We start from the raw sequence: 26,238 nt of genomic DNA on the forward strand, positions 1-26,238 counted from the left end.
TAAACTTTTTTCAAACCTCATTTAAAAACATCATAATCAAATATTGTGTCAACAAAAAGCAGTTTCTGCATTAAATTTCAGCATTCTGAAATATTTAGAAATGTTTTATACAACCGTTTCAAATGTAGTTCTCTAGTCTCGCCGTCATTAACGAATTCGATTTCAATGGAAAATGGCGACGTATTGATTCAGTGGTGTCTGGCGAAGTTGGTCAAATAGTTTCAGGATTTAATCGATTGGCGCAAGTTGTTCCGGTGATTTTCGCGTTCACGAAGGTACGATCTTGGTTCCGGTTCCGGGTTTGTACGAAATCTGCCTGCTCCTGGTTGTGGCAGTCCGTGTGAATTCAATTTTCAATCGGATCACGTCGTAAGTGTCGTCGAGCATACGAACGAAATGGCTACTGTGTTTGCCAAATCAAGTGACCCAAGTGAAGTTTTTAATTTTGTGGTAAATTTTTGTAGATTTTTTTGCGATAGTTCGTATGAAATAAACTTGCGGTATGTGAGAATTCTTTCCAGCGAAATTCGTGATCGCGGGTGATCGTCAAATTTACTTGTACGCGAAAAGAGAAAATAAACTGGGTCACCAGTTCAGCAGGGGCGCTGCTGATTCCATACATACATCCACCCACCATTGATGCCCGGCAACAATCGATGGATGATGTGGCAAGAGAAAATTCGGGTCTCTGTTGCCGGTATGGTTGGGGTAGAATGTGGAGTTTTGTGGGGCATTACGTAATCGACCGCCGGTTTGTTTGACTCAAGGGACGCGCGTTCGATAGCCGTAGTACCGAGCGTAAAGAGCGGCCGCGAAAACATCGTTGCGATTCGTTCCGGGCGGTTTCTAAACACTTGACACACCTCGGTCAAGTGGTAACACATTCGGTATCTTCCAGAATCGTTTCGAATGGCGGCGAGCATCGAGTCGGTCGTTCCGGAAATTCTCGCGCGCTGACACATCCCGGTAGCGGTTTATCGTCAGTTTCCGGTCGACATTCCCTCAGTCATTGCGCGATATCCGGTTTATTATTACCATGTTTTCATTTATGTAGCACTTGGAAAAACAACAATTTACAAACATTCTTTCGAATAAAAGAACGCATTCTGATTGTATTCCGTTTTTTCCCATCCCATGGCTTTTGCAGAGCAAACCTTAGCGGACATCTACCAAAACAAAAGTAGATTACCAAAGTCCGTTTGAAAAACCTTCTGACTCTGTCTGTCTGTATGTGAAGTCGTCACATCTAAATCGACAATCTTTGTCCCGTGTAACCAAGTCTCTTCCAAAAATCAAAACAGCAAGATTTAAGAAGCGAATTGCAAAAAAGATCAGCTCTCCTGTCGTATGGCTTCTCTTGGAGGAGGCCGACTTGGTGGCGGACGGCGTAGTCCGTCCCCGCGAGGCGGTTCCAGTAAACTGCGTATGGACCGGAAGCCTGGACACGTTCGAATCAATGGTAAGTTTTTTTTTAATAGTATTTGTTTATAGAACAGGATGGCTCCCCATTTCGGAAATTTCGGGATTTTAAAACCATTGGGAAAATGTAGTGTGTGTGTGTGTGTGTGTGTGTGTGTGTGTGTGTGTGTGTGTGTGTGTGTGTGTGTGTGTGTGTGTGTGTGTGTGTGTGTGTGTGTGTGTGTGTGTGTGTGTGTGTGTGTGTGTGTGTGTGTGTGTGTGTGTGTGTGTGTGTGTGTGTGTGTGTGTGTGTGTGTGTGTGTGTGTGTGTGTGTGTGTGTGTGTGTGTGTGTGTGTGTGTGTGTGTGTGTGTGTGTGTGTGTGTGTGTGTGTGTGTGTGTGTGTGTGTGTGTGTGTGTGTGTGTGTGTGTGTGTGTGTGTGTGTGTGTGTGTGTGTTTTACATATATATTTCTGCACATTGGACTATCAGATTACTGCTGAAGCTTTTATCAGATTGCAAAGAAGTATAGTTGCTTGGGAACAGAATACATCAGGCAAGCGTGGCGCGATCGGATGCGTTTTTCTCTCTCTCTTTTTCTCTTTCTCTCGCCGTCTGCATAATGGGTTAGAACGTTTTTTGCTCGTTAGGTCGTGCTCGTTAGGTCGTCCTTTCTCTTCTCGTTTTAAACGCGTGATAAAATTCGGTAAGTTGCACCGGTGTCAAGTGCATTGTACGTATGACAATGCCACGTTACGACGTTTTTTGCTCTTCTAGTTTTTAGCGCGCGATAATCTTCGGTGAGTTGCACCGGTGCTAAGTGCATTGTACGTGTATGACAATGCCACGTTAGGATGTTTTGATCTTCTCGTTATAATCGCGCGGTTAAATTCGGCGAATTGCAACGGTGCAAGGTACATTATACGGGTGTTTTTTTTCAAATTTATTTGGTCCTTAGGATTTTAACACCTGGATGTCATTCATCCACGTGTATGACAATGCCAAGTTAGGACGTCTTGCTCTTCTCGTTATAAACGCGCGGTAAAATTTCGTGCGTTGAACATGTACGACAGTGCCACGTTAGAACGCTTTGCTTTTCTCGTTTTGAGCGCGCGGTAAAATTCGGTGAGTTGCATCGGTGGCATTGTACGCGTATGACAATACCACGTTAGGACTTATTTGCTCTAAATAAAAACGCGATGTACTCGATAGTGTGCGACGCGACGATCACTAAATATTTAACTTTGCTTTGATCACATCCCTTCCCAAAGGGAATCCAGATCTTATTTACCTTCCCCACTAACAAACCACCCTTCCTGTGACAACCGTGGAGATTTAGAGGTGTATTCGGTCTCTAGTAGCAACGGAAGTCGAACTAACAATCCTTCCCTTTCCCCGATGAACCGTAAGGACGTGGCCGGCGCCGTTATTGACCATATAAGATCAGGAACTTTCGAAACGTGTACACAGAAAATGGTAAGCTAATCCCAAGCTCCATTTATTTGGATCTATGTACAATTTTGATGGTTCTTGTCAATCACGGAGTAGCAACTACTGAAATGTACGGTTTATCTAAGCTCAAGCTAAAAACCATTGGGAAAATGTTTTCAAGAAGTGGGGACACCTGTGGTTCAACTGCATAGTACAGGAAGTTTATATCATATTCAGTTTGCAAAACCGAATAATCTCCGATCATCGTCTTATTTTAGTATTTCGGTTTTTGAAGAAGATTAATATAAATCAAATTTTTGGGATTTCGTTATATCTTGAGGAAATTAGCCTTGAAATCAGGTACCTAGACATGAGGCATGAGACAGGAAAAATAATGCTTGCGCGTCATTTCTCACTTCTCATCTCTTTAAAAACAACTTTTCCAAAGAATATTTAAATAAGGTAGTGTCGAGAGCCATATTGGTTTTTTTTTGTGACGTCACAAAAACGAATGTATCGAAAATGTATATGCAAATGGCAGAAATTTCGAAGAAAAACATGTTTTAGAACGAAAATGAATTCTAATTTCATTTTGATTGTGTTGTAAGACCTCTATTTCACTAGGTTATGAAATTTTCTGGTCCTTTGAAGATTGCATTATATTTTTTTCTTCATTTTAATAATGAATGCAATGTCATCTTGAAGCAAAAACGTTCAAAAACGAAGAAAAAATCTACTTTAAAAAGGTCTAGCTGGTGGTTATTGAGTGTTCAACTGATTGTCATGATTTTTATCTAATCGGATTTACCATATTCAATTCTTATGTAGCAATTGATGACTGTAAACTCGATTTACTAAAATGCCAATAAATAATTGTGGTTTTGTATAAAAGTTTGTTTTTTGAAAACTTTTTTGTAATAAGGATCTTAAACTGCACTGACTTGATCATTTTCATGGAAGACTTTGAACTAATTTTAAAGTTTTGCAAATTTGAGTAGGGAAAATCCACCATTTTTTCGAATTTCGATGGTCTATTTCATACAAAAATTACTCAAAAATCCAACTTTTTTCATACCGATCTGAAGAGCAAGAATCCTTCTGGAATAACAGGTATAAAAAGTTGAACATTTCCAGCAAATTCTTCAAATTATCAACGAAAAAGGAAAATTTCCTAGTAAATTAACAGATTTTTTGTGATTGTGACGTCGCAGTATGTACTAATACTAAAGAAGGGCTGCCTCGACACTACCTTCTTTAAATATTCCATGCAACTTCTCACGTTTCTTTTCGCTCGTCCGACTTCTCACGTTTCATTTGACACGGCTCAGCTCTCATTTCTAAATTTACACGTTTCACTATTCAAGTTTCTTTTCTCATGTCTCATTTACCATTTTATACTTCGCAGTACTGCTCCTTTTAGCATCCAAGATGTAAACATAACCGAAATTGTAATGCGCCAACATCACTGTTTCACATCACAGCTGGGTCCATAGACCCAGACCTCTGGAAGTCTCAGGTCTATGGTGTCAGTCTCATGTCCCAGGTCTCATATCATAGGTGTAAAGTGTCAGTAATAAATACAAAATTACTGTCTTAGGTCTCGCAGGTTACAGATCTTATATTTAAGGTCTCCGATGTAAGGTCTCATGTTTCAGGTTTTATGTATCATTTCCTAGGTCTCAGGTTACAGGTAGCAAGCTTTGAAGCTTGCATAGCTCTTATACCGGGGGGCCTCAATTGAAGAACAGGTCAGTTTATAAACCGTAAAACAACAAAAAAAAGCGATAATTTAATCTTATGCAGTGCATTTTTTTGCTTTACAAATTTTGTGAAATTTGCTTGTAATCCATCCAATAAGTAACTGTAAAATAGAAACGATGCCGACAATAACGGATGTTTACAGCAACTTTTTGTAAATTTTCTATTTTTGACTACGGTTTTAATTGGATGTGCATCTTTTTGAATGCAAATTTCTCGTAAACCAGCTGGCTCTTGATGATAAACTCTACATTGAAACAATCCTGGCATTCGGAATAACAAGTTACGAGAAGAAACAGCGGTTAGAAATGAAGAAAAAGACATTATATGTATAATACTAAAAATTTGTCTCGAAACCCTACCTGGAGTAGGTAAGTGAGAACCGCTTTCTACCAAAGTTGCCGAAATCACAGAAATATCTATAATTTCACAGAATTTTGAGCAAATTTTCATCACAGAATACAGAATTTTGAAAATATACAGATTTTACAGATTTTTTGAATTTTGTGCGCATGTTAATTGATTTTTCTTAAATAAAATGTTAAAAAGACTCATTCATTCATGACTTTTCAAAGAAATTTTTGCTATTTCCATCACAGAAAGTCAGATTTTTTTTCGCAAAAACTCAGAATTTTTCCGGCAACTTTCATGGCTAAGAATTTGGTGGGTATAAGACTTTATTTTATCTTATTTTTTAACAACTGGTTTTATTAGACATTTTACTAAAACAGATTTTTAATGTGTATAAGACTTTACCACGATGATTGATTTACTTTAGAAGGTTATTTTGCATTGGTGGTATGATTAACAGTTTTAAACACACTTTATGCGATGTGTGTTCCACCCTTGTACGACTTGAAGTGATCTGATGATCTTACCTTTATCAATTCTTGTATAAATCCAGCAGCAGGAGAAGGCCAAAGAATCTAGTAGCCTTCGGAACATTCCATAACTTGAAGAAGCTTGTTCGCCTTCGAACAAACGTATTTCAGAAGAGTACTATAATTTTTAAAATAAATTTTATTGATTTAGTTACATTTTGACGCGCACCCGAGGAATGAAGATTGCACGACCAATTTTAGTTTACTTATTATTTGATGGGCATTAATCGTTCAAGAGAATACGACATTGGATTAGATTGATTCATCCCTTTATGTTATGCTGCTTTGGAATACTTACACAAAAAAGTGAAAATGAGTGATGCTTATGTGTGATCCTTTACGATTCTGTGTATAGGCTATTACGATTTAGATACAGAAATAATGCATGTACGTATAAAACGCGTCTCAAGAAATCTTTTGCGATTGTTGTAAGATTTTATTTGTAATCGGTCGCACTAAATTCGACTTCATCCAACATATCGTAACTAAGTCGCATTTCATTTGGTTTTAACATCTTGTACGATGAGTATACGATATGGTCGAATGTTAAATGTATCTATACATTTACAATTCCGATTTAAGTTGCAACCTTATACGTGTTTGGCGATGATTTCTAGTGCGATTTCAAGTTGGCTGGGTTGCTTTATACAGACTTAATGTTAAGGTATACCGGAGCAAGTGCAAACGACAATTTAATTTCTACAAAGTTTCTTCCTTCCTTTCATTTGGGGAGGATCTATTACTGAAGTTAGTATAAATATCTCTTATACCTTTATTGATCTTTACTTTTTTTTATATATATCATTTACAGATCCCAGTTTGCCGGCTGGAAAACGTAAGGAAATCGATAACGTTATGCGGAAGGCACGAGCTTTCCCCAACCAAACTTGGGATAAGAAGCTGTTAGAAGTGGAAGAAAAGGATCCCAACCGCTGGCGTCATACCGGATTCAAGAAAATGTACATAGAAGAAGATCCGAGCAGCTCGGACAGCGAACGAGGCGGAGGAGTTACTCGTTTCGGAAATGGTCCTCCGTCGCGCCGTAGTCGTAGTCGTAGTCGATCGCCGCGTTCTCCTCCGCCTCGCCAACGGCGCAGTCCATCGCCACCGATGCGCAAACGTCGCCCACCGGTGTCTCCCTCACCGCCACCAGCTATGAGGCGCAGGCCGTCTTCAATGTCCCCGTCGCCCCCGGTGATGGGCCTCAAACGGCGACCACGTTCGCCGCCACCACGCATGCTTCGCCGTCCGTCGCCACCCGAATTTCACCGTAAGTCACCACCCCGGTCGACGTCTGGCTCCCCAGGTCGTCGGGGACCACCAATGCGCCGGATGTCACCGGTTCCGGCACCCAGAATGCGTGCCAAACGACCACCATCACCGCCACCCAAGGTAAGCTTTATTTGATTGAATTTGATTATCTTTTCTTTCTAAGTTATTCACCCAGGTGATGAACTCTTTTTGCGAATTGTATACCAAGACACAACAAATTGCGTTCCTCCATTAAGCTACTCCAAGTCTGTAGGTACAAGGACGATTCATGGGTAAACTCACCTATAGCATCTACGCCTGGGGCCTCTTATCTTTATCCTGCTTGGGATAGTAATTAAGTTGTACTGTGAATTCTTTTGCGATCACTCGTCATAACCACTGGAAGCTGATTTCTTCTCTTAAAGATTCAAGGTCTTATCTCACATCTGAACGACACGAGGCTGGCTACGAACATCAAAGCCTACTCCAATACTTATAATTTCCAGGCGAAGTATTCAACCTACACTGAAGCAGATGTCTTTACAGACGCCTAAACAGTCCTAGCACTAGTTTAAAGGTATTCTCCGTCATATCCTTTTCGTTACGATGTCCACTTTGAAGAAGGTCATTTCTTATCCCCACAGCTTCACATGTAATTCACAACACAAATCGGATACTCTCTGAAGGTGAAGTTATCCTACCAGGCACGCCATGTATCTGCAAATTCGCCTCAAACTTGGAACCTGGAATCTACTTAAGAGTCCCCAATCTCGACGAAAACGTCATCGTACACCAACTCGAATTACTTTCACTTCGGCCAAAGTTGCCCTACTCCGTTGACATTCTCCGTTCGCGGAATACTCATCTGTCCACGATATGTACTATGGAACAGGTCATGTTTTATCCCCGAAGCAGCCTTCGTAGGAAACATCTAGGATACTTCTTATCGATGGAGTTTACTTACCTCAAAAGTTGTGATTACAAGGATCCACTACGAAGAAAATCATGTGTTATTTCAGTCGTTTTTTTTTCGTAGGACCAAACGCACTCTTTTAAAAAGTTCTCTGACGTTGGAATCATTCTTCTTTGGTGATGATCATGTTCAGCATTTTTTTTTCTCATGGGATTTGAAGCATCAAGGCTTATTCATCCCGAATACCATGTTTAGCAATCATTTGTCCATCACGACTTCCATGCTTTTCAGACACTCCCGGGCTTCGTAGTTTTTGGGCGATGATGCGTAGGGGCACTTGTAAGGGTCCTTCTGAATCTTTGGACGATTTCGCCCAAATCGGCCAGCTTCGGATCTTTCTCGGTCTTCGGTCTTTTTGTTCGAGACCACGAGGAGATGTCTTCTAGGCACACCTCTATCACCCAACTCTCATCTGTCTTGATCGCTACGGTGACACGAGGTTACGCGTCCTTCTTAGAAAAGTTCGTCGCAACGTCGTCCGCGGATCCCACCTCTATGAATCGTGTTGAGAATCTTATTTTCATGGTGTTTTACAGAACCGGAGCAACTATCGGCCGTTGAGGAAAACCCACTGAGACCTCGAAAATCTGTATCTCCTCGTTTGTTATAACAGTTACAGGAAAACTACAGGTTCGGTGATCTGTTTTACAGCCTACTTATGAACCGAACGTTCACAGTTTGTTTTGTTGCCAGACTTGCTCTACCTGCAGCCTCAAATCTCGCGTGAGCTTTCATTACGTCGAATGAAACAAAATTCGAAAAACTGAGATATTCACTAGAAAAGCTTCATGATAACATTACCTACCTATATGATTGATAAAACAATCAATTTAAACCCTTTTAATGTATAAAATTTAAGACTTACAAAATGACGAATGAATCAAAACCTTGCTTGCCCATTTCAATGTTGCTTACGTCCCTTCTTCCAAACGGCGAATGTGCAGAGGAAGAAAAACCTAGCACATTCGCTATGGATTCCATGAGCAAACAAGTGTATACAGGTAGAGGTTATCAGAATATCAACCTGGCAATGAATATTATTTCAGATTCTTGTTTTCAAGCGTTCTTAAATCGATACTCAAGCAGGCTTTCGAACGCTGTAAAATAATGCAGCAAGGAAAAGAAACCGAACAGCAGCAGTAAAGCAGCAAACCTAACTAACAGCAGCAGGCTGATCGGCAGCAGCCTGCTGCTGTTAGTCACCCAATCACCCGATTCACACTTTTATTACGCTTCACTAATAAATTTACCGCTACACTCGATAACTCACCAAGGTAACATTCACTATGCTTAGAAAATTGAAAATTTAGCGGGAATTGCCTCAGAAACATTTGGGCGTAAGTGCAAGTTGAACGAATCAAAGGACGAATGAGACAAATTTCCCCTCCAGCTGATCGGCAACAGAAAGCTGATCAGCAGCAGCGAGCTGGTTTGATCGATGTCGCACCCGATTCACACATTTCATTATGCATTTACTCACCAATTTACCGCTACACCACTTATTAAACAGCCACTACGCCGAGAAAATTGAAAATTTCCCATAGTATTTACATCAGAAGCATTTGAGCGTAAGTGCAAGTTGAACGAATCAAAGGACGAAAGAAAAGAGACGAATGAAACAAATTTCCCCTCCAAACGACGAATGTGTTCAGACGTATAAACGATTTATGTTTGAATATGTCGTATGTTCCTATATGATTAAAAAATAGCTCTAAAAATTGCAAAAAATTAAATTCATAATGTGGAATATCTGACACAATTAGTTTCCATGAATATTGCGTATTTTTTGAAGAGTTATCGGTGAAGGAATAAAAATAGGATTTTAAAAACACTCTTCAAATTTCAGAAGCGTTTTTCTCGGTTCGGTGTTTCTGTTTCATTCGACGTAATGAAAGCTCACGCGAGAAATATAGGGCTGTTGGCGTCCACCGTGTTGCGACATTTTCGAAAACATCCGATCTGTTTCTCGAACAGTCCTTCCTTATCAACAGATGTGCCTTTCTTAAAGATTACAGCCTTTATTTCTATTAGAAGACTTAGCTACCCTGGAGATTCACATCTTTTCGCAGCGTGTGCCCAATCTTCACGGCGAATCAGGCCTTTTCGATCCGAGTTTGACGTCTATCTTGGTAGCACCATCAGACATTGGCCCTTATTCTGCGCCTCGAGTGACGTGACGATAGTAGAGTCACCCAAGTCACTCTATTCCAGCAGTCGGTTTAGGTGAGGAACGTCACTTCGGATGAACTTTGTGAGTTCTTACCCTATTCTCGTAGTCACCGTGGGTGAAAATCGTCGCATTCGGGTGACGATTTTAGGTGACAATTGTCGGTACCTTTTCAGGTGGCGACGAGATAGAAATTCAACGAAAAATTTATTAAACAGGGAATAATTTGGCTCTAAAAGTTCAACAACATTAAAGTATGACAATTTTAAAAACAATGTCCGAGACGGAGCGAGTATACTATCGCAACTGCCAGCATGCGAAAATCAAGGCCTACCAAATGTCAAACAGTCGGCCCGGCATACAACGTTGAGCGTCGCGACGGCCGCGTCGAACCGTAGAGTGGATCGGTAACTCATTTTACTGCCCCCGAATCATCATCAGCAGGAGACGAATGGCATTCCATTATCATCAGCCACCGAGTGCGATTGGGCAGAACTTCGCCTTTTAGTTTTATGTTAATTGTTAGAAGTAGTTGTTAATAAATGTAGTTTGTCAGTGTTTTTCGAATCCGGTTGTGACCCTTACTTTGCCGATGACCATCTCTAGCCGCCACGGACCGGAAAGCCTAGCAAATTCGAAGCCGCAACCCAGCCGATCATCAACAACAAGTGGTCCCCTGCCCGTGCTGTTTTTTTTGCCTGTCGATGTGGGATCCAACCAACTAGAGCACCGAAGTCTACAGTTGAACCACCTTTTGCACGGTAAGCCGGTTTAGGATCCTACATTTTGGTCCTTCGAGCCGGATGTGCACGCTGGAGGGGCCCCCAAAACGGACACCGAGGCCATTTTGATCACCCAACCATCCCATTGTATCCTTGGAAGAATACACCACCCGCCATTTCGGTAATAAGCTTGGCTTGGAATTTCGCCATTGCTTATTCAACACGGCAGCCATCCCGGAGCTAGGAAAGCAACATCCCAATTGGAACATCATCGGTCTCGAGCAACAGTGAGGCATTCGGATTGGTACCTGGTCAGGTTCCCCACCCCATAACCCACCTGAAGACGGTCAGAATTTGCGGTCAACCACCCCTTGATGCATGATTGGATTTTTTGGTAAATGTATAAAACCCATGGTGTTGGAAAAAATACAATTTTTAAATTTATTACCGAATAAGCTAATTTGGTTGCGCATCCTCTTCAACCACTACCGTATCCCTGGTGTCATTGGCCACTGGGCCTTTGCTCAATTTGTCAGTCTGTGTCTGAAGTATTTACACCATTTGGTCGGTAAAGTCGGAAGTTTTGAGTCAGCATTGTCGTCGCTGAAAAGTGAATTTTGGTCAAAATTTTTGACATTGTATCATTGTGCGAAGTTGATAATCTACAGTAAGCTGCGAAACAATTGTTCTGTTCTGCCTTTTTGTCCAAGATTTTGGATTTTAATCGTATTGTGGATGTCGGAGTATATGAGCATGCTTAGTGAGCTCAGTGTTCGAGCTTAGTTAATTTTGTGGCATACTGGGCAGTGGCATACTGGGCAGTGGCATACTGGGTACTTGTCGATTATTTGGAGAATATTCCTGGAGTTTTTATACGATTGAAAAGAATGGTATTTCGGTTGGCAGCAATCGATCGTTAAGTACTTTTGGATTTTATCTATGAGTTGAGTCTGAATACTGAGAGTTTTTTTGGGAAATTGTGAGACAGTAACTATCGATCAGAGTTGAGTCGGAAATCTGTTTGATTTTGTCGGTTTTTTATGGACTGTGTCTGGATTGAGTCGTTACATTCAAGCAAGTTTGAATGAGCATAGCTTGTCAGTTTTTAGTCAGATTTGGCAAAATTGATGTTGTATTGGATCGAAGTTTTTCTTTTGAATAAATTTGCTGAAGGCTTTTGGTGAACAATTTATTGGAAATTGCTGTTGAGTATCAAGAACCAAGTTAGCTCAATTACACGAGCCACAGTCAGTAAAATTGGTCAGTTGATTCGTAAATTCGATACGAAATCGTCAGTTTGTGTCTGGTATTATATTCTGTTTGAGTCAGTGGTACTGTAAGCGATAGTCATGCCGGCTTCTACGTCAACTACCAAACGGGCGACAGGTGTTGGATCATCCTTGAAGGTGTTGAATACCAAACTGAAGCAGATTCAAACTGGTGTCAACCACATTTGGCGCTTCGTGGAGGATTTCAAGGAAGATTCAGTCACTACTGCGATTGAAGTTCGGTTGGAAGAACTGGAAAACCTGTGGGAGCGATACAACGATACAGTTATCGAGATCCAATCACACGATGACTACAAGGCCGAAGAGGATTTCAGTGAAAGGGACGGCGCAGAGTTTAATGATCGCTACTACTTCGCGAAAACTTTCTTGGTGGAAAGAATTAAGGAAAGGCAGGAACCAACAGAATTGAATCAGACAGTGAGAGGAAACGATACGCTCAATCAGTCAACCATAGACCATGTGCGCTTACCCCAAATAAAACTGCAGACGTTTGACGGAAATATCGACGAGTGGTTAAGTTTTAGAGACTTGTACACTTCTCTTATACACTGGAAGACTGATCTACCAGAAGTGGAAAAATTCCACTATTTAAAAGGCTGCCTCCAAGGAGAACCAAAGGCATTGATTGATCCATTGAAGATTACCAGAGCCAACTATCAGATCGCATGGGATCTACTGAGTAAGCGATACAATAACAATAAGTTGTTGCGTAAACGTCAGGTGCAAGCACTATTTCAGCTTCCAACTCTCACGAAGGAATCCGTTACCGATCTGCACAATCTCTTAGAAGGTTTTGAGAGGATTGTGCAGACTCTGGACCAGATCGTTCAACCAGGGGATTATAAGGATCTCCTGTTGGTCCACATTCTCTCCTCACGTCTCGATCCTACGACACGAAGAGGATGGGAAGAAACTTCAGCTACCAAGGATCAAGATTCTGTCAATGATACGACGGAGTTCCTTCAACGACGTGTTCGGATTTTGGAGTCTTTGCCAAGTAAACCCATAGAACCTAGAACTGCCCAATTTACCCCCTTTCCTAAACAGAAGCAATATCCAAGAGGAAGTTTCAGCTCGGTTCAAAACCCTGTCAGATTGTGTGTCGTGTGTTCGTCAGATCATCTCCTTTTTCAATGCCCTGTTTTTCTGAAATTGTCTGTGTCAGAAAGAGAAAAGATGGTACGCATTAATATGTTGTGTCGGAATTGCTTCAACAAAGGCCACAGAGCGTCAGAATGTAGATCCAAGTTTTCATGTCGTCATTGTAAAGGTCGACACCACAGTTTGGTTTGCTTCAACGCCGAAAAAGTCGGAACTGTGCACACAACTTCACAACACCAAAGAGAACCATCGGAGCCCAAGGAAAGCCACCAATCATTGGCCAACCCAGTGGCAAATGTCGCCGCTACTGATATGCAATCCTGTAACTTCGCTCAGCATCACTCTTCTCAGATTCTTTTGGCAACTGCAATCGTCGTTATCGAAGATGACTTTGGCAATCAATACTCGGCACGTGCGCTTTTGGATTCTGGGTCAGAAAGTAACCTTTTGACGGAGCGGTTGAGTCAGAAATTACGAGTTTCAAGGGAAAGGGTGGACATATCAGTCATTGGGATTGGTCAAGCAGTCACAAAAGTTAAACAGCGTGTTCAAGCCACTGTTCGATCTCGGAGTTCAAGCTTTACTCGATCGATGCAGTTTTTAGTTTTGCCAAAGGTGACAGTTAACTTGCCTACAACCTCCATAAATGTTGTTCGATGGAACATTCCAGAAGGAATTCACTTGGCAGACCCGTCATTTAATGTGTCTGGAGAGGTAGACATAGTTTTGGGTATCGAATCCTTTTTTGACTTTTTCGATAGTGGAAAAAAGATCGCACTGGGCGATCAGTTACCAACTTTGAATCACTCGGTCTTTGGATGGGTTGTTTGTGGTGGGATTTCTAAGCCTATACAGTCCACGCAGGTTATTTATAACACTCATACATCGGAAGAATCCCTAGAAAACCTAATGACTCGATTTTGGTCCTGTGAGGAGATTGAGTCAGCCCATTCGTACTCTCCTGAAGAAGCTAAATGTGAGGAATTGTTTACTCAGAATGTCAAGCGCGGGCATGATGGTCGCTATTTAGTTTCACTACCGAAAAATGAAGACGTTTTGGCGCATTTGGGCGAATCTAAGGAGATCGCAGTGCGACGTTTTCTAGCCACGGAGAGAAGACTATCGAGAGACGAGAATTTGAGGTCACAATACGTTTCATTCATGGATGAATATCTGAACAAATCTATAGATTCGCTGAACCAATTCGGCAATCGATTAGGTTTGTCGGTACCTTTTCAGGTGGTGACGAAAAAGAAATTTAACAGAAAATTTATGTACATGGGAATGAAAGGCTCTAAATAGTTAATTGAATGATAAAGAATGATAGTTTTCAAAAGATGGAAGCAAATATATATGATTTTTTTATTGAATTTTTTTTTGCAAAATTTGGCTTTATTTCCGTTTTTGGGTCATGGCCTTTTCTTATCGGAAAGTTTCGTTTGGTCGGTCGGTAGTTTGGGGATGTGGAAGGAAGTGATGCCTTCTAAGATACATACAACAGGCTTCGATCGGGTTTTATAATAAAAAAAATCGGCTGAAGGCTTTTTCGACGGAATACCACGACTTTCCTGTGGCGCTGCCTTGAAGATGACGAATTTTTGTTGTGAGTTCTTGTTCAGTTCTAAGATTGCGACCACTTTTCCAAATCTAAAAAATAACAATAAAATCCATTAGTAAAGAATCAGTACGCCACAATCAACTAACTGTTCGGATCGGCAATTTCCGCCTTGCCACGGTGGTAACTGTGGGATATGATAAATGGAATCGTGTCAAATGTCGAATGAAGTCAAACAATGCACCTGGCAGCACTATTTGCCAGCATTGTTAGATCTGTCACGAATGATGTCTTTCTCATCAGAGTCCTCTCTTTCCCTCCAACGGGCTCAGTCGCGGGCCCGGTCAGTTCGTCAGTCAGTTCGTCTGTTGTGCGCCAGAAAGGTTGTGCGCTTTTGCCGCGCGGAGAAAAACGGAAAGACCGTCGACCAGACGAAGGGAATCCACATTATCGTGCGGGTTCTCCGTTAGACCCCGGAGTAGTCCCACAGTAACCTCGGTTGGGGAAAATATATAAACCGGCACCATTCAGAGCCGTTGGCATCTGATTTTTTTCGGCAATACTACCCAGATCCGAACCCAGCTTTGATGAGCGAAATTTCTACTTACGTCGCATAAATCGCCCGTTTATCATCCTCAAGCAGCTTGCTGTGACCGTACAATCCGATGATGGCCATTTTTGAACCGAAATTCTAACCCGTTACACAAAAAACTAATTCGGAAAATCTGAAGCGAGAGCAAAATCAACACAGCACCAGCTAAATTCTACCATTTTGACAGATGTGTTCATTCGGCCACTCACCTAGAATGAATCTCTGTCACTTTACCCACATCGACTCCGGGAATAAGGTGACAAATCTCACGGTGACTCCGAGGTGAGGTGACAATCATCACGTCACGCGCCGCGCAGAATAAGGGCCAATGTAAATGTGAGGATCTTGTATGAACCACGTGCATTGGCTCGGAAGCTCGGATACGCGGGATTCTACTGTATTATTCCCCATCGATTTAGTCTTACCAACTTTGACTTTGAAATATCATCAGGTCAAAGTCGTTTAGCGGCTCCATTAGTTTTGCACTCAATTGGACAAAAACGAACACAAATCGAGTTTTTCCCTAACCTTCACACATAATCTTTTCTCCTGACGGTTTGCTTACGGAATTTACATGAAAATTTAATTGTTTATCATGCAGAAAATTACGAAACGGATTATTTATGAAATGAAAAGAACATTTATTTATCTGTTAAAGAAAAAATTGCATTTTAATGTCGTCGCTGGTGCGTTGTTCTAGCAGGTTCAAGCTTGTACCTTGCACAGTATTTGCCTGAAACCAAAGAAAGCGAGAATGTAAATTGTACGTCCATTACAAAAAATTGTGAAAAAAACTACCATGATACAGCCAGAATCAGCAGCATGAGTCTAAATACTACCCTGAAGAGAATTCCTTCGAATTTCAGGGTCAAGTGGTTGTTTCGAGATTCGGTTAGCAATCTACCTGTGGCCCACGGAAACTTTGTTTTTTGACACTTCAAGTGCCGTTTTGAGCTGCTTTCCTGTAGCTCAGAGGATCAAGGTCCCGAGTTGAATAATTGCAATCTTAGTGTGTAAACACATAATCTTTTCTCCTGTGGTTGGGACGATTTCGTGTTGTATTTTCAACAGCTGAATTTACAGGACGATCTCAGGACAAAAAAACACTACAGGAAAACAACTGTCAAATGCACCCGTAGGTTCGAAACAGTTTTTTCCTGTGATTTTCTGGGAGTAGTATTCCTGTAGGCTCGGATTGGCTTTCGTCCGATATTTACATCGAATTCTGATATTTTTAACCACAAAAATAACCAAACCTTTTTTATTATTTAAATTTGTTAACAATCAATAGTACAAACTATTCTTATTTCATAATTTATACATTAAATTGCACTTCCTATGTTTCATTTGCTGGTATTTGGTTCATTTTGTAGGGTTTACCGTTTACCTGAAAACAAAGAACAGTCAAATTTCAGTTTTCATTCAATTATAAATTGATTTTAAATACTACCCTGCTCCTCCAGCACCATACTTGGTGCTTATTTCAGCGATACTATTAATTTTCCAAAAATTAATTGATTTATTTTCAAAAATTCCGTGTATTACTTCACATGCACTCGTTTTATTGTTATTACACTGCCACCCCGCGTTGAATGTTCTGCCGTTGGGGCGCGACTAGGGCTGGTGTGAATGGAAGGTGCCGGGAGTGTCTGCCGTTTGAAAAAATTGGTGACCGGAATATTAGACCACATACGCTGACCTTGTCGTCGGTTTCACGCTTAGCTTGTTCCTTTTGAATACCGGAACCTACCGGTTTGGAGGAATTTCTTAAATTTTGAGGACACACAGCGCCGTCTATACTGGTCGTTGAAAGAAGGTAAAAATTACAAGCATCTTTAAATTTTCACAACTGACTGTCGTTAGTTATCGTTGCAGTATACTCAGCACACGATAGTAAATGACAGAAAGATTCAACTCAACAAAAAACGCGTGATGACAGATGAGCCTCACGTGATACAGGCGGTTGCTGTCCTGATTTCTGGACGATTGTTCGAGTTTATGTGCACTCGTAGAAATTTCATTCCGTAATAAGGAATTTTATAGCGTCACGAGATTCGGGAGGATTCCCATTCGAAATTCGTGGAAATTCACCAACTTCCCTGTGATTCAAAGAGTCATTATCCCGAGCGCAATAAATGCAATCTTAAGCCCGGTTTACAGTTCTTGTGAACTCGAACTCGAACGTGAACGTGAACTCACCACAGTGAAAAAATATTCCGCAGTGAAATGTCAAATCGGTCAAATCTTCAAAATTAGTAAGAGGTTTGTTCAACTGCGGGTAGAAATTGGTTTCGATCGGAAAATGACAGATCATTCAACCAATGTTTTGATCGATACTTGTCGAACCAATGCTCAAATTTAAATTCAAATTTCTCAAAAAACATATTGTTCTTCTTCAAAACATATTCAGCTTTGAAAACGATTGATTTAATCAAATAATCCCAAAGTTCTTATCTTTGAATACAATGAATTTAAATTAAATTTTATGAATTTAAAGTACTCCTTAAAAAGTATTTATCGATCAAGGAGTAACGAGCTTTAGCGATTCGTTTCTTTTGAAAAACTTATTGAAAGGACGTTATGAATATAACTTCTACAAGATAGCCATTTTTTGTTCTTGATTAAAAATAGACAAACAGAAATTTCAAAATTACTTTTAATTAGTGAAACAATTGAAAAGGTTTTTATTTAATTAAAATGCATCAGTACTCTTTTGTTTGTTAATTTTTCTGCTTTTCAGTTCTCCTTAAAACACATTATTTTTGAATGATTTCATAAATTTTCATAATTATTTCCATACCTTTTCTGAAACACACATTTGAACAAAGCGGAATCTAATTTTTTTATTTCAATGGAATCTGGCCATTCGATGATCTTCATTTACATTTATTCGTTGAGAAGCTCGTCCAACGGGTACATTCATTCGTCGAGAAACTCTTCCAACAGGTGCAATTAAATGATGCCCAAGCGGGTTTTAAATGTAAAAAAAGTATCGTATGCGTTTCATTTCAAACTCGTAGTATTTTAAGCCTTTAATTGCCTTCAAATGTGCTTACAAATTAAAAAAAAACTAATTTTTTATGAAGCAAAAATTTTTCCGTCATCGGTGAAATTTTTTTCAGAATGCACATTGCCATTCGGACGTGAAAATGAACGCGGAATTTATATTCACCACTCTTGTTCGTTTTCCGTTTTCACGTTCGCTCAGTCCGTTTACACTTCGAGCGGAATGTCAGTGAACGCGGAAAAAATATTCCGCAGTGAAAATCGGGGGAATTGAAATAAAATTAAGATTAAAGGGCTTTGAACAGGGAAATCAGTTCAAAAATAATCGTTCAACCATTCCGCATCTATTCCACCTAGTTTCGCAGCCATGAAATGCAGCATAGTCGAGTTTTTGAAGAATATAAGTTTTTTCATTTTCACGTTCGAAAGAACTGTAAATGCACCTTTAGTGTGAACAGCTGGTGTGCGTGAAATCGGGCCAACTGTAAACATAAAGCTGTGAAGATCCATCACCAGTTGATATTTGTTTATGCTTCCATACAATTGGTTTTTATCGGGATGCACGACCAGTCAAAATTTGCGACAGTATTGGTGAAGGCAAAAGTAACACTGAATATTTCAGAGTTTGCCACCGTCGCCATTTTGGTTCACTACCAGTGCAACACTGATCGTATAAACAAAAAGTCAACTGGTAGAAACCTGGTGGAAAACTGAACATAAAAAAAATACGATATAATATTAATCTTTAACACCCAGTACCGAGATGGGAATCGAACCCATGCCACCAGTGATCCAGCGATTACCGCCCTACTACGCGAACCACCGAGACGTAAACTTTTAATTGTGCCATTTTATTTATTTTTAATTAAGTTAAATTTTGTCTGCCTCTTTTCTTGATATATTTTACTTCTCATAGATTTATTGCTTGCTAATGTGTTTTTTATATGTGTTTCATTTTATAAATAAAGTAATGAAATTTTCTGATAAGACTTCTAATTGCGAATGTGATTGAAAATGTTTGAGGTATCTTTATTCGCTACTCAAAAAAAGGAAAGAATTCTTACCACTAACAAAAAGAAAGAAATATATTTGATGATTTGAGAAAATTTTTGGCCAGAATGTACCATTTCCCAGAAATTTTTTCACCAGAATGAACCATTTACCAGGCATTTTTCTGCCAGAAGAACAATTTCCCACAAATTTGAAAACAAAAAATAAACAAACTAGAAAAAATATATAATATATAATAAGAAACTGTTACAAAAAAAAGTTTTCATAACTCCATTCTCTTTGCGGCAAAGCCGCAACCAACGAGGATGAAGAGGCCGAGACCCACCGTCGGAAGCGAGCGGCCCTAATTCATTGGTCTAGGTCTGCCGGGGCTTCCGAGGGCTGCGTGATAGCTAGGGGTGATCCCTTAGTCCCGTCCGCCGCGCGACAGCGTGAAGAACAATATGTCTTTCAAGTTCAAACGCGCAGCGTGAGGAGTCGGATACCAAAACGGTTTTAAAGGATTATGGTTAGCATTAAATCAATTAAAGTATCCAAACCCTAAACAAAACACAATATTGGTTTCAAAAAAAATTAGTTGGAAACTTTCAAACAAGTGGGTTCATTTGAAAAATAGTTTTGAAAAATTAAATTTCGAATCATATAAAGTTTACAAGAATTCTTTAGATTTAATAACAGGAAAATAAAAAAAAACAAATACAAGATGAAAAAACAAATTCAAACAGTTGAGTCGCCGCGACGATTACGGCTCCCCTTCTTACTAATACAACACAAGTGAAGTGAATACTCGGCAAAACAAAACTTTATGAGTTAAATGCCTTAATAAAACTATTTGTTACAAAAAAAATAAAAAAAATACAAGAGGAAAAAATCTGGGATTCGTGCCATTCTGGGAAATGTTCCATTCTAGGGAAAAAGAAATGGTGCATTCTGGGGATTTTTTCTGGGAAATGGTTCATTCTGGGGTTTGATTTCGGGTACAATTTGTCATTCTGGGGAAAAGTCATTCTGGGCAAAAGTTTTCGGGTAAATGGGACAAAATCAGGGATCGAATTCACGTTCGAAAACTGCTTATCGCAGGCTGATTTGCGTAGATTTTTTCCACTTTGTTTAATTATTTTTCGTATTCCGATAAAATTTGCAGGCTTCACATGTTTTCTCAAATATGATTTGGTAAAAGCCTAAAAAATTTTAATCCCTTGTGGACAGTTTGGCGGGTTCATCTCCTTCGGTGCGATCTGGACTGCGACCAAGCCATCGTATTCTTTGAGTAGTGAACCGATGCCAAATCCGGCCAAAACAGTAAGCTTGCGGATCTTGAGTAGCAGCCGACGGTTCAGGTCTTTTCGGGCGTAAAAACCTGTATTTATTGTGTCAGTGGTCACGAACAGCTCAGAAAGCATGCCACACTCACATATGACAATTACCATTTGCGAATTTTTCGGTAAAAATCAATGTGTCCTCTCGTTTCGTCAACACTTTGGCCCTCCCGAACAGTGTAATACTGGTCATCCGTAGGCGTTTTGTAATCCAACTTGCAATAGGTTTCGTTGTCGAGGATAACGCACACTGATTTTCCAAACAGCAGTTAATCCTATATTTTGTAAAGCTCTTGGTTTGACGAAAGCAGCTTGTTTTTGACTCCGGTTCGGCTTCTTCCGCTTCTAGACCCAATCTTACCTTGGCATTGGCTTCCATTTTCGTCTACTGACTTATCGAAATGTTGGGGATAGTACACTATTTGTGCACGATATTTTTGCGCTTCTCCGCTAAATAATACGCTTTAGGTTGATGTCATGCTGAGGCGACAAGCAGCGCGTTGATTTGCAACACGTTCACACGACATACCTGCTCTCATTTGATCTCCATGGAAAAAACGCAGACCTGTCATACTAAGGCTGATGTCATGCTGAAGCAACTAGCAACGCGACCTACAACGCAACGATCATACGACTAACCAGCTCTCATTTGATCTCCATGGAAATCGCGCAGACCTGTCATACTGGTCGCTTTGTGTAGCGCGACCAATCTGATGCCAATGTGTTTAGTAGCGCGACTAGTAGGAAATCCAATAGGAATATTGTTTTTTCTCGATTTGAAGCAGTGACTCCGGGTTTTAAGCACAATAGTACGAAGATCTGTCCGAACTTGTGATAATAAACTAAAAACTATCTTAATCGGCGAGAAATCTTAGTTCCGGCAAAAAAAAAACAAGGAATTTTGTAGGTTCAAATGTCGGCATTCTTGCAATCCGGGTCGTGATTTGATGAGTTTTTGATGGCTCCGGAAAGAAAGGAGACGATTCAAAGCATTATCAGATGTAGAGAAGTGATGATTTGTAGGGAATTTCAAAGTGACAGGTCGCGCCAGCATGACATACCAATGCAATGCAACGCAATCTTATTGGAACGTTGCGTTGCGTTGCTAGTTGTTTCAGCATGACATCAGCCTAAGCGCTTTGGAAAACGCGACAAAGCTGATGCCAGGGTGTTTTGTAGCGCGAAAAGTAGGTAATCCAATGAGAATATTGTTTTTTCTCGGATTTAAGCAGTGATTTCGGGTTTTAAACACAAAGTTCGAAGATCCGTCCGAATTTGTGATAATAAACTAAATAACGCTCGAATAAACACTAAGTGTTTAAAAAGTCTCAAATAAAATTAAACTAAATAACATCTTAATCGGTGAGAAAATTGTCATGAATTCTTATTACCGCAAAAGTAGCTAAAAATTTTGTCGGTTGAAATTTCGGCATTCTTGCAACCGTGTCATGATCTGATGAGTTTTTAGTGGCTCAGGAAAGAAAGGAAACGATTCCAAGCATTATCAGATGTAAAGAAGTGATGATTTGTAGTGAATTTCAAAGCGACATGGCGCGCCAGTATGACGTTGCATTGCTTTCTTATTGGAACTTAGAACGCAAAGCGATACTTGTCGCCTCAGCATGACATCAACCTTAAGCGGGCCATAGACTACACAAATTGGCCTGTACAAATTCGATGATTCCGCGTCGATTGTTTGATCTATGCTCGCCCACACACTATACAAACATATTTCACGCGAACAAAATGATTGCTGGCGAAAACAGCAACAGCAACAAAAATACCATCTCCACCCCGGCTGGGAGAATGTTTTGTACAAAATATTTCGATCCCGACCGATTTTACTCCAACCGTTTGGGCGCTCATTCAAGCAGTGCCATACACTATGCAAATCGTGCTCACAGCGACAAAATTTCATCGAATTTCATCGCATTTGTACAAATGTTGTGTAGTTTGTGGCCCGCTTTATAGATACGAATCGAATCGACGTGAATTAAATTCGGAAAGCATTGGCTTTTTGTGAATGTTTAGAATCGTGAAGCATGAACCTATACTGAGTTAAACAACTCAGCTTTATCTCATGATGAAAGATCTTTTGGATGGTAAAATATTGTCTTCTAAAAGCAGTTTATTGAAAAAAATCTATTTAAATCAAATAAACCAATTAAATAAAAAAAAATCCGATTTCAGTACAAGAATTCCGATTTTTTCGATTTAAAAAAAATCATTGATTTTTATCCACCTAAACATTAAACTCTACCCAATGAATGAAATTTGTCAAATTTAGTTTTTCAAACCACTTTTCCTTGGTGCTTATTAAATTCGGAAAATTCGTTTTCAGATAAAGAGAGCAGAGTTGACTCCTATTTTTTTTTCTGTCTTCACTTATTGATTATCTTTAATAAAAAAAATATGAGTGATCTCCGAAATATTTAAAGCGGATAGAGACTTCTGAGGGAATAAAAGTTGACTCCTATGAGAACGGAAGTTAAACTGGGCTTAGAACAATTTCAAGAACCAAAAAGTATTGAGACTTCTTATTAAGAAACGTAACATTGAATTGAGACGTCTTCAACAGTTATATAGGATTGAGAGTCAAGCTGGTTAAGTAAATCTGAACTGATTAAGCTTATGAAAAAAAAAAATCAACGGGCTGAGACTGCTTATGAAATAACTGTCATACAGTTGATTGGAATTTCTGATAGTTAAGTCAATCAAAGAAAAAAACAGTCCAGGCAGATTGAGTCTTCTGTTTGAGATCTTTCCACACCTCATTTTGACAGTTAAAACTTCTGTTGATGAACCATTTTTCGAGGTTGCTGCAAACAAGTATTCGAAATGTTTTAAATTTATCAGCCATGCAATAATTAGTGTATTACTGGGTATCATACAATAACATTATGACTCTTACTTCCAGATGAGGCGTTCCCATTCAATGTCCAGTGGTTCCGAGGATTCCTGCTCCGGATGTTCTATGGATGAAAGACATCGTCGTCGGTCTCGGTAAGTATGGTGGACGCGCTCCATTTTCGAAAGGAGCACACCGACGGACAAATTACGCCGTATACCTCGACAGCACCAACAACACAACAAATCGTACTACCAGTCTAGACCAACTGATTAATAAAACTTCTTCTCTGTACTTCTATTGTGAACCCCCGGAACTGCAATCGTTCTTTCGATTGCGCCTCAAAAATGGGTTCCACACGATTGTGCCCGTGGTGTGCGTTCGCGTAGATCTCGTTCGTTGTCCGGTCCGCGTCCGCGCATGCGTGTCATTTCGCCGCCGCCCGGGGCACACATTCCGACGAAAAGCCGCCGTGACGGTCCGGGATTGCGTCCGATGAGTCCGCCGCCTAGCGACCCGCGTCGCAAGGAACCGATGCCAAAGGTACACCGCATGGACAAGGTAACATTCAACCGTAAAAAAAGAGCTCTGGGCTCTGGAGATTATTTTTTGTATCAGCAGAGGTTTTAATTCTTTACAATTTTTTTTAACAAAGGATCCGAGGGAGCGAATTTCCAGACCGATTCCCCCTCCTCCGGCACAGGAACGTATTCGTCGACCGCAAACACCCAGCTCCGATAAGCTTCCATCGCCGAAACAGGTTCGCGTTCCGAAACATAAAGTGGTACCGGAAGATCCTCGTCCGGTGAAGGTTCGGCAGCCGAAACCGCCCCCGCCAGAAGCTCCGGCTCCGAGCAAAAAACACAAGGATAAAACCGAGAAGGTTAGATTTTTTTTTTCAAATTATCCACAGCAAGATTTAAAATTGATTTTTTTTAGCTTCGTGCACGAGTTAAAATCGAAGGCGAACCGAAACAGCGTCGTCCACGATCTCCGTCGTCCGGTTCCGAGGAGTCTTCCAGCAGCGAAAGTTCTCTGCCACGGTTTACGGCCACCACTCGGCTAACGCTGTCGGAGAGGTTCGGTAAAATGGCACAATGGAGCGTCGATCGGAGTAATATGGAAAACATGCGCATCACCAAGAACAGCTCCGGTGGGGATCTGAAAGTGATGATCGAGGAAGAAATGGAAGCGCCCCCTCCGGTTCGTTACACCTATTCGCCGGCACCGGCTGGTCATTTCCCCGAAGAACTCATGACAACCGGACCGAGTGGGTTGTCCTCGTGGGATGACGTCCGCGTACGGTACGAATATTACAAGAGCCGTGGCTATTTGAGGGATTTGGATTTGGAGGTAAGCAGTTTGGAGGGGTTCAATTGCACAGAACTCTTGTAACACATGTTGGTTTTTTCAGGATTACATCAAATGGGAAGAATGGTGGTACAAATATCAAGAGTGGCTGAAGCAGGAACGCTACTACGAGCTATGGGAACGGTCGCAGATGCGACGCCGTAAAAAAGTTCCCATCTCCCAGCGACTAAATTAAATGCCTAACCCATCTAGCTGGAGAACAGAAACATATTTAAAAGAGGAAAATTTTAGTACCACATTGATGTTATAAGCTTACCGCAATCATTGCCAAATGTTGCAAAATGGCAATTTAGTTTATAATTTCATGATTAGAACATACATGTGCATTCTCGAAAGATGAACGAGAAGGTGTTCGCTAGAAACTAAAGCGAGATTAATTACAGCGTATTATATTTATGTTTTATTAATGATCACGATTAAAATGTGACCAGAAAAGCATCAGCACATCATCTCCCCTGTAGCCGGATGTCTACCAGAAATGTGTGTTTCTCATCTAAAGTTTACAACCTAATAGTAATGGTAAGTACGTTTTTGTTTTCTTGAAATGTATTCACGTACATCAACTTTAGTATATACCCTGTACTTATCTGCTATTTTAGGAATCCACACTAAACAGTAAGAAAATAAATGTATAAAATATCTAAATATTTGTTGAAAGTGTTTATTCCGAAATGTCCCACATTCTCCGTTTTGCTATTTGAAATTTCTAAAACTCTTAAAAGAAATTCTGAAATGCACGAATGCTTCGAAAAAAAAATTGAAAAATGTATTGCTAACAGGGAACTTTAATTTTAATGATTGAAATTTTCGTTAATCATAGATTCACTGTTTTCAAAATATTTAAATATGAAGCTTTGATGAAACGTCTTGAATGATTTTAGCGCCCGGATTTTTTTTTTTAATTTTTTATTGGCTTTACCTCTATAACATAACCGACCAAGTGTTGATTACTGTTCTACTTACATGTCTATTTCACATTCAATTACAAAATTAGCTATCGTTTTATATAATTCAATGTCTTTCTTTTTTAGTATCAAATGAATATCGGGTGGAATTCCTTTTTTCATTAAAATTCGCCAAATAAGTCTACGAAGATTTTCAAATCTGCTGCATGCGAAGATAATGTGATCAGGATCAGCGATGGATTCGCCACAACTACACGTAGCATCCAATAGGATACCATTCCTAGTGAGATGAGCAGGGAGTCGTGAATGATTTGATATTAATTTGGAAAGGATTACAATTTGTCTGCGGTTGAGATCCAAGCTACTAAACCATGGTTGGAGCGAAACGTTAGAGATGATGCTGTGACAGAAACGTCCTTTAGTTCCTGAATTCCATTTTGCTTGCCATTTGTGCATTGTTGCGCCCGGAATTTGAATCTTTTGTCGTATTTTATTCTAATTTCGGTGGTTTGGCGTTTGAAAGTTTAAAACTTAATCAGTTTTTAGTAAAATCAATCAATGATAACTGGAAGAACTTATACAAATCTACATGAAAAACGGAAAATCCATTTTTATTCTGGTTTTGTCTAGACATTCTAATTCCAGATAAACTATGCTTTAA

General features: G+C 40.1%; 1 protein-coding gene across 1 annotated transcript; it reads left to right on the plus strand.

Annotated features, from left to right (window-relative positions):
- Positions 1–160: 160 nt before the first annotated feature.
- Positions 161–25,317, plus strand: LOC129754503 (serine/arginine repetitive matrix protein 1). Its single transcript, XM_055750616.1, has 8 exons — positions 161–275; positions 1,148–1,459; positions 6,279–6,859; positions 23,371–23,456; positions 23,691–23,862; positions 23,957–24,184; positions 24,241–24,654; positions 24,716–25,317. Exons 2-8 carry the CDS (start codon positions 1,348–1,350, stop codon positions 24,845–24,847), a joined length of 1,725 nt encoding a protein of 574 aa, XP_055606591.1. The 5' UTR covers positions 161–275; positions 1,148–1,347; the 3' UTR covers positions 24,848–25,317.
- The last annotated feature ends 921 nt before the right edge of the window (positions 25,318–26,238 follow it).

Source organism: Uranotaenia lowii, chromosome 3 (assembly GCF_029784155.1).
Source record: "Uranotaenia lowii strain MFRU-FL chromosome 3, ASM2978415v1, whole genome shotgun sequence".
In the NCBI taxonomy this organism is placed as follows: Eukaryota; Metazoa; Arthropoda; class Insecta; order Diptera; family Culicidae; genus Uranotaenia; species Uranotaenia lowii.

What these genes read in the sequence shown, in the direction of transcription:
- LOC129754503 (XM_055750616.1), top strand. Translation starts at nt 1,348, where the DNA reads ATGGCTTCTCTTGGAGGAGGCCGACTTGGTGGCGGACGGCGTAGTCCG. An exon ending in AGACATCGTCGTCGGTCTCG is followed by an intron (nt 23,457 to 23,690) that starts GTAAGTATGGTG and finishes GCGTTCGCGTAG; the next exon opens with ATCTCGTTCGTTGTCCGGTC. An exon ending in ACAAGGATAAAACCGAGAAG is followed by an intron (nt 24,185 to 24,240) that starts GTTAGATTTTTT and finishes GATTTTTTTTAG; the next exon opens with CTTCGTGCACGAGTTAAAAT.